This window comes from Mycteria americana, chromosome 3 (assembly GCF_035582795.1).
Source record: "Mycteria americana isolate JAX WOST 10 ecotype Jacksonville Zoo and Gardens chromosome 3, USCA_MyAme_1.0, whole genome shotgun sequence".
NCBI lineage: Eukaryota > Metazoa > Chordata > Aves > Ciconiiformes > Ciconiidae > Mycteria > Mycteria americana.
The window spans coordinates 59,083,938-59,096,269 of NC_134367.1; the positions used below are offsets into that span (position 1 = coordinate 59,083,938).

At 36.9% G+C, this 12,332-nt stretch overlaps 1 protein-coding gene across 1 annotated transcript in view; it reads right to left on the reverse strand.

The window, feature by feature from the left end:
- TRDN (triadin) overlaps nucleotides 1–12,332 on the reverse strand; it is a 234,906-nt gene that overhangs the window by 184,731 nt on the left and 37,843 nt on the right. The window contains exons 3-5 of the mRNA XM_075498662.1: nucleotides 11,615–11,656; nucleotides 4,705–4,842; nucleotides 2,794–2,820 (exon numbers count right to left, since the gene is read on the reverse strand). Coding sequence (XP_075354777.1) covers nucleotides 2,794–2,820; nucleotides 4,705–4,842; nucleotides 11,615–11,656 — 207 coding nt within the window. The remainder of the gene's footprint in view (nucleotides 1–2,793; nucleotides 2,821–4,704; nucleotides 4,843–11,614; nucleotides 11,657–12,332) is intronic.

The following is a 12,332-nucleotide window of genomic DNA, read 5'->3' on the forward strand; positions in this document are numbered from 1 at the left end:
CCAGAGTGGAATTTGAGAGAGGCTTCCTGTAAATATGTGCAAAAAGTCAAACTGTTCATCTTCTGGAGAGAGCAGCAGTGTACTGCACAGTCTCACTGGGTCATTTTTTTTGTTTAGGATGTTCAAATGCCACAAGCATAAGAAGAGCCACCTAAAGAAAGATCGTTCACAAAGCTATAGATAAGAATGCTGTGCAGGGTGGAAGGGACTTTGATACAGAAATGGTCCTTTATATGAAAACAGGGGATACTCTATAACCTAAAAATGTGGTTCTGATTTTGTGGATCTAACTACTAAAATTTTGATACCCAAAAAGTCTCCAAATTAAATTCTATAGCTGGTCTTCCTTTGGGTCCAGCCCTAACAGCAGTCAGATGGGAAAAAACACAGATGTAACATCTTGTTTTGTTTTAGAAAGCTTTTCTTTTGGAACTCTTATTTCTGGACCATAAACATGACAGCACACGTGAGGAAAAGCTACTCAAAGGCATGTGCACCTTGTGCTCAGAGGAACAGGTTGTGATGTCTGTGCGAGTGCTACCTGCATGAGCTCATCTGAGACCTCGCCTCACCTCCCAGGGCTTTGCCTTCTGCGCTCATGAGCTTTAGCCCTGGGAGCGAATTCCACTGCGCCTAAGCAGAAAAGCTGTTGACTCTAGACTTTATCACCGAGCTCTCAGAATACTTCTATGTAGGCTTAGACTCAGGCAATTCAGCTCCTTGGTGTTTACACAATTTTAAGAGAAGTCTGCAAAGAGAGACAGTAACAGCTCTGAGGAACTCACAGCTGCCTGTCACTGAGCAGACACGTGCAATACTCTGCACTAGCCTTCCTAAGGGACTGGTGGCTTCAGGCCACATATGTTGCATTTCTGTAGCCCAGAAAAAGAGGTGATAAAAGCAAGTATAATCAAGGCCATATCCTAGCTTCCAGGATGAAATGGAGACCTCCAGTCATCTGGAGATGGTAACTAGTTATCTGAGGATATTGCTATATGAAAGCTCATGGCTATACCCAGAAAGGGTCTTAGACAGCTTGTTGCAGGGAGACAAGGAGGGGACTCCTTATCCTCTGAAAGATGGAGGGAAAGATCTTGAGCACACATCCAGGAAGTGGAAAACGCCATTCAAAATCTGTTTTATAGCTCAGGCAGATGAAGCATGTCTGAATTTGGGCCCTTTCACATCCGTGTGTATGAGTTATACTGTAAGATACTAGCTCCAGAGGAATCGCCAGCTCCTTGCCCATTTCCTTCACCCCAAAGATAGAAGACTTTCTCAGGCATTTATCTGCAGAGCAGGCTTGTGAACTTTGAATACTGAGAAAAATATTTCAAGCTGGCAGTTAGATACTCAGCTACTTGGATGGAGGACTTCTGGGTCCAATCAATCATCTCATCCCTTCCAACTGACTAATTTAAGCAGATTCCAGTTTATTTTGAAGGCTTCTCTGAATTCTATTTCTACAACTTAGTGTCCCAATGCAAAGTGTAAGGCATGAGTATGTCACTGATTTCCAAAGAAGCAGGCATTGTAATGCTGAGCATGGTGTTGTCGATAACGTTTTTATGGATTAAGCCTTCCCAGCAGTGAAGTACCTCCACAGTACTCCCAACCTGGTCAGCTACACTGGCCCATGGTGAGTAGACGCCTTCCAGCCACGCACCCGGCGTCTCCGCCAGCAACGCACTACGACTTCAGACTCTTCGTGCCCCCTGTAAAACTAACAACACATTTCTCTCTTTGGGAGAAGAGACAGGGCAATGCTGAGCCTTTTTGAGATTCTTACCAATGGATTAAAGAGATGGAGTGTTTTCCTACACTGTCTATAAGTTTTCTTCAGTCTTAACATGAAGGATCATCCATAGAAAGATGAATGGTCCTAGTCTTCAAGCCTATTCATTCCTTGGATGTCCTATTGAGACTGACAAAATGTGTCATTAAATAGAAGCCTGATTCAGTTCCTATTAACTTCAGAGAAAACTGGACTGTAATCTCATCACCAACTGGGGTGATAGATTCTTCAGTATGGGCATTTACCTATTGAGAACTTGATGGATACTGAATTCAGATCACATAGGGCTGGTTACACATCTTATTATTAAGCTGTGCTCAATTTGGAGAAAAAAACACACCCTAGTTTTGAAAAGCTTTACATCCTATCACCGATATCTCAAGCCTTCTAATACATTTTCATTTTGATTTAATAGAAGTTGAACTTAAGTTTTATGTTTCAGCATAACAATTTTCATGTCTGAAAAGATTTATATTATAAATCCCACTTGCTTCACTTGTCTGCTCTAAAAATTCAATGATAACTAAGTAATTTTTTTCAGAAGATTCAGTAGCCCTTATTTTAGGGTTCTGCGTTGGCACAAGGTAAATGCGTTTACACCACCTCACCATTATCTCTCACTAAATATCCTTGCTATATTATTATTTCTAAATATTATTTCTATCCAGACATACACGTAACTCATATTGGCATTAATAGGAGTCCCACATACAGGGCAAGGGTACAGATAATACTATTTCTGTAATTCTATTGGTTTTTTATGAACATTTTTCAGATTTTCTGATAATAATGAAACAGTCAAGAATTCTCACAGAACAGCAAACAGTACAGTAAGTATTATTACTCGAGTTTCTTATTTAATGATTTTGTTAAAGAACAACTTAAGTCGTTAGTAGACTGACATGTAACTAATGACAGAATCTATACCACAGATATACTAGTTAATTCTTAAAATAGTTGCAAAACGTTTGCCCTCTATAGTAAGGCAACCAACCAACCTTTTTTCAGGGAAGGTCCCACTTCACCTAAACCAAGAGAAAAGAATAAACATCAGAGAAGAGATATCATAATAATAATTTAAAAAATCATATTTTTCTCATGTTGGCTCATTTTAATTTTTTTTTAAATTCTATTCTTTATATGCTAAATGGCAAGCACTCTATTCTGAGATTTTGGATTTTTCATAACACATCTCTCTTACCATAGAGGTTTTCCTGGGTCTGGGGTAGATAAATTCAATGTGCAGTAGTAACCAAGGAAACGTTCAAATCTGTGTTTGTGCTTCTGAACGTTAACCTGTGACTACAATTTACAATTTGCTTGATTTTATGCATTTTCCCATGTTTTAAGGAAAGGCTCAGCGGTTCTGTTGTAGCTCCAAATAATAAAATGCATACGCAGATTAGCAAGGTTGTAAACCTAGCAACGCTTCCAGTGAAATCCAAGACAAAAAATACTCAATTTCAGTGGAACTACGAGCATTTGATTGCTGCAATGTATGACTCCACCTCCATGTGGGACATGGAATTTAAAGGATTGAGCCTGGATGACTGTGGCAAGTGTGCAGCCTCAGCTGCACTGACTGCAGCACACAAAGGACAGAGAATTCACATGCACTTACTTTTTATGATATAATGCAGTAAGTTGCCTGCTGCCTTTTCACACTCCTGGTAGGTATTGATGAAATTCCACTTGGGCCAAAGACTGTGACTGAGGTTTCCAAACACTTCTTAGTGAGCATTCAGATCTTGAATTTTTGTATGTCAGGTATTTTATGACCTTTCCTACTTGCATTAACACTTATCCAGTCGAGTATTTGAAAGCTTGCAGGTGGTTTGGGAGTTATGAAATGGTAAAAATGAACACTTTTCAAATTGTAGTAAGCTCTCCATATTTCACCTTTTCTGTTTCTCAACCGTATGAGAGATTGGCTTGCTGGTAGTTGTAAATCGTATCTCAGAATAGGATGCCCAGTTCACAGACTCACATGTAGCAGCCTATCTATTAGTATTCATATATGGTGCTAATATAAAAAGCTCATGCACACATTTAATAGGTAGATATTTGATAATATCTCAAGTTTCTGAACAAAAGGGTAGAAGTCAGTTTCAGTACATGTTGTTTTTTAATTATATTCTGGTATAGCCAAATAGAATATAAAATAAACTACCGTGAAATGAAGATGTCACTCCTACACTCATCGCTTGTCAAAATGACCAATATGATGTGACATGATGATCCACTACTGCTCTGCTCATACTAGGGAACTGGGTTTTTTTTATAACAGAAGGATAGTTATTTCCAGACTTGAAATGTTAGCAATTTACTTTCATTTATCAGATGACGTCAGATGAAGAATGTTACTATGTCAGAACATAATTTCTAGTAAACTGAATTATTTGCAATATGCCATTCAAAATCCCCTTAGTTGAACCAAAATGCTTTTTTTTCCTTTTTTTTTTTTTGTTTCAATATATTGTCCTGTCATCAATATATCAAATAAAAAAGTTCTAAGTTTCTTGGTCTGTCTTGTATATTTACCAGGTTTCCTTAGATTCTTGCTGATTAAAAGAAAATAGCGATTGCCATTCTCTGAAGCAATATCCTGATGCATATTTTGGTTGTGGCTTTGAAGTCTTGTATAAATTAGTGCTCTTTACTTCAAGATGTACTAATGGTGATATTTAATTCTGACAGCTTTTCTGTAATGGTACATTAAACACGAGATGAAAGCTAACAAAGAGACCAATTTACTGATTGGAATAGCCAGTAGATGCTTTATTAGCAACAACGTTCACTTTTCATTTTGTTTGACCTTCTTGTCTGTGAGGTTAAAAGCTGAGTAAGCCAACATAATGCATGTAAAACAGCAGTTAGAGCAGTTACAGAAGCCTTTACATTGCAAATACCTTCATCACTGTCATCATCATCACTCCATACGATGTCAGACAGTAAAGAAATAAAGCCGTAAAGCCAATCAGTGGATTCTTCCAATGTCTCATGAATGATTCTCAGTGGTTCTGTGCTGAGCTTGTTAACAGATCTTCCTGAGTGCAGAGTTTAAAACAAAAGCAGTTTGAAAAAAAAAAAATACTCCTTCAGTGATTAAAGTTACTCTTCATTTTATACAGGACTAATTATACTACCTCCTTTAACAGAAACAAAGATTGTGAATGTTAATTTTTATTATTCAAGGGTTTGAGGACAGCTCTCCTTCCTGTGCAAGACTGGTATAAACTGTATCCTACCGTACTTGCTGTTCGCAGAGTGATTCAGGAGCCAGTGGATAATTTGGTCTGATACTGTGCTCCAAGTTCTGGCTCTTCTTCTGAGGCTTGGTTGGGTGGAGGATAAATATAGATTTGATTCTGTGTAATATTCATCGTTTTAGGTAATCTCTTCCTTTCAGCCCAGTTTTTTTCCTCTGGCCCAGGTCCTCTGCCTCTTGATGCCTGTTTAGGATTCACTGCCATCTGTGTCCCACTCCTCATGTCACTTTTCCCCTTGAGCCCCCTCCTTTACAGAAGTCCTGGCTGAGGAAATTGCTGAGCCCTGGCTTAACCACACAGACAGGTTGTATCATTGCCATGGAGTACATGTAAAGGATGGAAAGAAGAAAACTATGTATACTTGGGCCAAAGTAAACCTGAATCCAGAATGAAGGAGAATGCAAAGTCCAAATTGTGACAGACAGCTACTTTCAAACACGTACTCCTGTGTACCTGGCTCTTCTCTTACAACTTGTCTAGAGTTTCTTTCATGTACACTTGTGCACATCTGCATACTTATCTAGTTCTTGTCTTACTGCTCCTGTAGGCAAGCAAGCTGGCAAACAAGGAAGCTGTGCAGTTTAATGTGCTCCACCTTGCTGGGACCTCTAATAGAAGTGAGGCCCCTGCTCCCCACTGCATCCACACCCAGGGAGGGCAACTATCACTGGGTAATACAAGTATTCCCTTAAAGGCTTTTCGAATTGTGATTTCAGCAGATTTCTCCCTACCCTGTTTATGCTGACATAGTATTTCAGAGGAACTTTCCAGCCTCTGACAGAGTATTTCTTCTGACCTTTCTGTGCAGCAAACTTTTATTTTCTTGAAATCTGTATCAAACACTGCTTAGGAAGAGGGACAACTCTTACTCAGCCCATGTTACCGTCCACTGTACTTGAAACAGCAGACTGAATGATTGCCCTATCTGTGTGAAGGTTTCCTACAAATGTAGACAATTGAAGGTAGATCACAAATATGATTTGAGTCGTTGGCCTAATCTTGTTCCTGAGTTTCAGTAGAAATGTATACACTGAATTTAACAGTATCAAGATGGGAACCATATCGCTGTTTACCACTATCTTTCTGTATGCAAATATTTTAGTAGGAAGTTAAATACAAGTCTCTTCAGAACTACTTCTGGTTGCAGTGTTCTGACTCACAAGCCAAATCTTAGCAGTAATCAGAAGTAGTCTCACATGGACTTGCAGGTTACAAAGACAGGCAAAGTGCAGGCTTGAAGCGACTTCTCTGATGGCAGCAGTATGAACAGTTATTTTCTAAAAGTGCTGTAATGAAATCTACAAGTAACTTTATTTGAAATATAAATGTATCACCAAATAATTCCTTTTATTTCTAATTAATTAATCTGAAACAGAAAAGACCAGGCTGATTTTCTATTATTTTGCATCTGCTTATTAATAATATAGACCAAAGAAATATTTTGGCTAATGTTTTTTTGAAGATTGTATTATATAGATATATGCTACTGAACAATCAGGCACATCAAATAAATTAATCGTGTGCAGTGATGAAATGACATAATTGCAAAGAAATACACATGATCTCTTCATTTAGTGTACTATTGTGTGCAGTGTTGTATTCAGAAAAATTGAGTAGTATAACGGGGAATATTTACTTTGCTTATCATAAGGCATTTATTTATTTGCATTGGCCTCATGCATTGAGATGTAGAGATTTTATTTTTTTAACTGATTTGCCACAAATGCTCTTCTCAAGTGTTTACCAGGAGAATGAATACCTATATTTAGGCTATTAAAAAGTAAATCTGCAACCCGACCCTGATGTCATTTGCACTTTATTCTAACCTAGAGGTGCTAAGGAGTCCAAGTGGACTAATAGAATGGACATGGCCAGAGGGGTCTTAGCATAACTGAGGTTTTGATTCACAAGCAGGGATGGTTTAACTTTGGACAGCTGCCTTGATTTCCACTCTGGCTATCCACCTACCCTTTACCCACTGGTTGCTTAGGGATGGCTCAGTTGTTTTTACAGCCAGAGGCTTTTACAACCACAGGGACTACAGCTGTAAACTAAAGAAGAATTGGTGTCAATTTATTTTAATATACTGGTCTATCAACTAGCAGTTGAAGAACTGCTTCACAGGTAGCAGAGCTGTCCCCCAGGGCAGGCAAGGGAAATGCTCAGAGAAGAACAAGATCAAGAGCAGTGGAAATTATTCCAACCACCCCAAGGCAAGCCATCTTTGCTGATGAATCAGAGCCCTCAACGTCATATCCTGGTCTTTAATTCTTAACAACTTCATAGCAAACTATGAAAAGGGATTAGAAATTGTAAGTGTCCAGAGGCAAAATTCTCCAGTCACGCCTACACTAACAGGCCCAAGTTGCAAATCCTGTTTAACATAAAAAATTTAGTAAAATCAGTTTGGGGCTGTGTAGAGGACACTTTAGTGGTATTTGCAAAATTAAATTTTGTATACAAACAGATACTGTGAGATCCACTTGCAGCCTGATGCAAGTGACACAGGCGTGGAAAGTTGTCTCCTTGTGCATAGATCTTCTGTTTACCTTTTGTTGTATTTATTTCCTACATTTTTAAAAAGCAGTGCTAACAGTAAAATGTGTCCTGAAATGCTTAACACCATGCCAGGTAATGCTGAAGTGAAAATTACTACTGATCAAATCCATGCTTTTAGCTCTCCCCGCAACTTTGACAAGAGCAGGTTCTTTCCTTAGTAGAACAAAACACACAAGAAACAAAGGAAATAAAGCAATTCAGGGGGTAACAAGTAGAGAGAAAAATGCCATTTGCCTCACACACGTGCAAAGAGAGATAACCATTTCCACAGGATTTGCATACTCTTGCTTCAAGAGTGAAGCTGAAAGAATGCAGATTTTCATAACAAAGTTTGAGCTTGATATTTTGATGTAATTTAGATTTTTTTTTTATTTACAGATGTCCAGCAAGGGTACATTATGATGAAATTTTTACTATAATCTTGAATTCAACATATTCGGACTGGATTAGCTGTCCTCTGTCTGACTTTTCATTTCTTGGCAGACCTTAGAACACAAATTATTTTAAAACTAAGCTCACAATGTACATAGTTTAGGCTATAATACATGCTAGCATATGTTATATAGTATGCAATATATAATTTGTAACTGATCTATAACTATAAACTATAATTAATATATGAGATATATCATCTATTGTGCTGGGAGTAGCAGGGACAGAATCTTGAATTTAAACTGTAAAGAGCCTTTATGAATACAGAGTATTTCTGAGATAGATACAGGCTGTGAAGTTCTACCTTTTGCTGAACTTATAAAGAGGGATTGAGCCAATCGTTCCTCTTAGATAATACAGGAGAAAAATACTAAATGTTTGTCGAAGGAGGAAGGAGGAAGGAGGGGAAAGGAAGCAAATGGTTACTCAGCAGGTTAAGCTCAGGGATGAAACATGCAATTAATATTGAAGACTTTTTGTTGACAGTATGTAATTTCATTTAATCACAGCTTAAATTCAGATTATCCTATCTAGCCAAATGTACCTGAAAGCCAGGTGTTGAATCCCTGGTGGTTTCTAGACTCCCTCAAAAGCCAATGCAGAAAGACATATTGTGACCTTCAGAAGGCAAGTCTCTCACCTTCCTCTGACATTTTTTTTAGGGCTCTATGAATTAATTTCCAAAGATGCCCATCTCTTTTCATTGACTAGGATGGAAAGGAAGCCTGAAAAATTAGCAGGGACATGATACCTTATTTTCATATGCCTGAGGTATGTGACATGGATCCTATTAGTGGTGCTGTTTCATATTTAAATCTTTCTTGTCATTGTACACTTTGGCTAAGCATTTAGATTTCTACCTTTACATTCATAATTAATTCCAGGTCAACATGACTATTCACCTTGATAAATTACTTGCATTCCAAAACAACACTGGTACCACTAACAATGCTTTGCTATAACATTTTTTTTGTCGTGGCCTTTTGTTACTTGGTGCAGTATAAGAGATGTTTTACATTTTTGTAAAAGTTCATCTCTCTTTGTGCTGGCACTTTCACTGCTATGAGAATAATTAACAGTTTTGCCTCTTTTTTTTTCAGTGGGAATTTCAAAATTTTAATTCCAGAACTTTCTGGCAAATGCTGAAATTTGGAAGAGTTAAAGCTTACAGAGAAAGAATCTGAAATTGAAGGGCTTTCTATACTACCTTTTAACAAAACTTTATTGTAGGAAAATTCAACTGAATTTGGTTGGAGAATGTTTTTTACCTGTTGTAGGTATCTGCAAGAAAATTTGGAATCTTGTTTGGATTTTCTTTATTAAACATATGTAAATTTGGTTAAATTAATTCTTTAAGAAATAATTTCAGGTGTGTTATAGGTATTAAAAACTTCTGAAATCTCTCTATGTATTTTGAAACTGGCTTTTGTGACTATTACATCAAAATTCAACAGCTACAATTCTTTGTAGCCCTCCAACATTATTGGTACAGAAACAGTAATTTGATTCAAAATGTGAGAACAAGAATTCTGACCAACTAATTTCTTCAGTTTTGTACTCTCCTTGGTTCACAATTTTAACGCCAATTGATTTGAAAATAGAATTTGTACCTTCAATGGTAATTAATAACTCACACTTAACACAACTCTTTGAAATCAACAGACTTCTAAAGTTTGTTGAATGACAGACTTCCAAAGTCCTTCAATCAGCATTAGGTACGTTCTTGGAACAGAAGATAATTTTCATAAAGTGACAAAGTCACTTCAACTTCAGTAAAATTGCGGTATTTTGTGAACAGAAGAAACCTTTTTTTCATCAGGGCTGATAATGGGTCTTTTAATAGTGGCTTTTGGAAATCAGAATTGATTAATCACATGGTACGATTTGTTGTAGCGCCTCAAGAAAATTTGGTTATGTTTCATGGTCTGTGTCATTTATTCCTGTGAAGTACACAACAAAAAGTGACTAATTGATTTATCTGTGCAAATCACTTCAGTCATTATTCCAGTCTTAATAACTCTGCCAGGAATGTAGTCTCCTATCAATCTTTTTTGCTTGTCAAATAGTTAAATATATACTCAGAGTTCAACCTATTTTAAAGTGTTTTTTTTTAATGAATTGTAGTGAATTACTTAATAATTGTTGGATTTTCATCTATCACATATATTGACTCCAGTGAATTGAATGCAATTAAATTACAAATGATGGTAATTATCTGGTGTAAAGATTGATCTGTGAGATATAATCTAATTCATTGATACTGACAAGGTACAGATGATGAAGACAGAGAATTTCTGTCATGTTTGATAAAATACAAAAGCCTAATACTAGTTTGTGATATAAAACATGTCCTAGTTTTAGTAAAATATTGTCTTATAAATATAGACACACCTGTATTTTAATTTAAAAGTTTATATATTTTTAAGGTTTGTTATTATTATTATTAGGTTCTTTCTACTCTGTGGTCTTCTGAAGAATAGTATCTAACATATAAAATTCAATACACACATAAAGTCTTCTATTATTAATATTTCTGTTTATCAGCATAGGTGTCCTTATGTCTTATCTTCCTGTTTCATAGACTGACATTTTTGTCATGCTTACAGCACTAAGCTTAATGACAAACTCTGGTGGGTATCATTGAATTATAAGTAAAAAAAAAAAATAATTTTGAATTATAAGTATATTGAAATATAAAAACAATGCCAAAGAAAACTCAGACTCAACATTACCCAGTAATTTCCATTTTTTAGGTACTTAAATTGTAAATATGAAGAGTACAGTCTGTAGTATAAATCTTCCCTGGCTTTTTCTAATATCAGCCTTAGACAACTGCACTGAGGTCAAGCCCATAGAGAAAACCTCACCTGAAAGTGGACAAAGGCATTTTACCCAAAATGAGAACAAAGTAGTTATAACTAGAATCTACTTGCCAAAATTTAGAAAGAAATTCACAAAGTGTCACAAAGCATCAAGTAATTTCAGGTACTTTTGATATAGACATACACATGGACAGCAATGTAGGTTTAGGATGGGCTTTACATGTAATTTATATGACTCGAGTTGATACCAGCTGAAAGGCTTCTGATTTGATGGATCAGACCCTAATTAGGTGGTGTTTTCTGAAACAGCCAGGCATTTTATCTAAAATAATTTGAAGCTTTATTTTTTCTCATTCTAAGGATTCAGTTCTCTGACTAAGAACACAGATCTTCACTTCAGATTAAAAAGGCAGTGCTGTTAAATAATTGTACAATGGCATTTCTAAAGGGCATTTATGAGGGTAAAATGAGTTACCTCTCAGCTTGCTACCATTTCCTGGGAATCTCCTGACTGAGGGCATCTCTTAGCTGACAGATCTATTTCAAGCATGATGTGAAAATCGGGAGGAGGCTGTTGCAATGAACTTTGCAGCCCCAGCCAGCCGGATTTGGGGGTTAGCAGAGAAGCAGTGCTGCTGCGTCCTGGCACTCTGCTCGTGCCCATGCTTTGTTATGGCTGGCCAGCAGACCGCACACGCACACGCGTATTCAGAACACTGCAGGCAGAACGTCTTTACCAGGTGGTAAACAGGGATCATCGCAATGTTGTGAATAGGTGGCTATGGCCGATGGCAACAGGATGAACCCCAGAAAGGCCAATAAAAAAAAAGGAAGAAACACCGTTAGCAATAATGAACATCCTCAGCTGTCGCTTGACTAAAGGAAGCAGTTATGGAGTGAAGTAAGGAGTTATTTCATCTCTGTGGGGCTGCTGTTATGAAGCAGAAATTGGAGTTCATTAAAAAGAAAAACAATACACTGTAGGTGTGAGATAACACAGTACGAATCAGAGCAATGTAAAAACATGGTTAAATAAGGCACAGGTATTTTCACAAGTTACAAACGTATTCCATTTCTGAAAAGAATATATTACATATAGTTGATTCTAGTTGAATTGTTTCAATTTCTTCAACAGCAAATAACCAAAGAATTACATTACTGCAATTGTTACTGAAATGAATTACTGGTTTTGTTTGTTTGTTTAAAATTAGAAATTTCACAGATACCATTATGGGCTGGAAATTTGGTTTTTGTTTTGTATCCCATGAAGAGCATTTAAGCATGCAAGACATTTCTCTTCTTAGGTCCTTCCCTATTCATTGAGTCAGTTTCTGAAATTTCATATTTTCAACTTCATGACTTCATGAAGTTTGATCTGTCACAATTTATCATCTTATACATATGCTAGACAATTTGGGATGAACGCAGTACTTGCGGCACCTCTGTACTTCATAG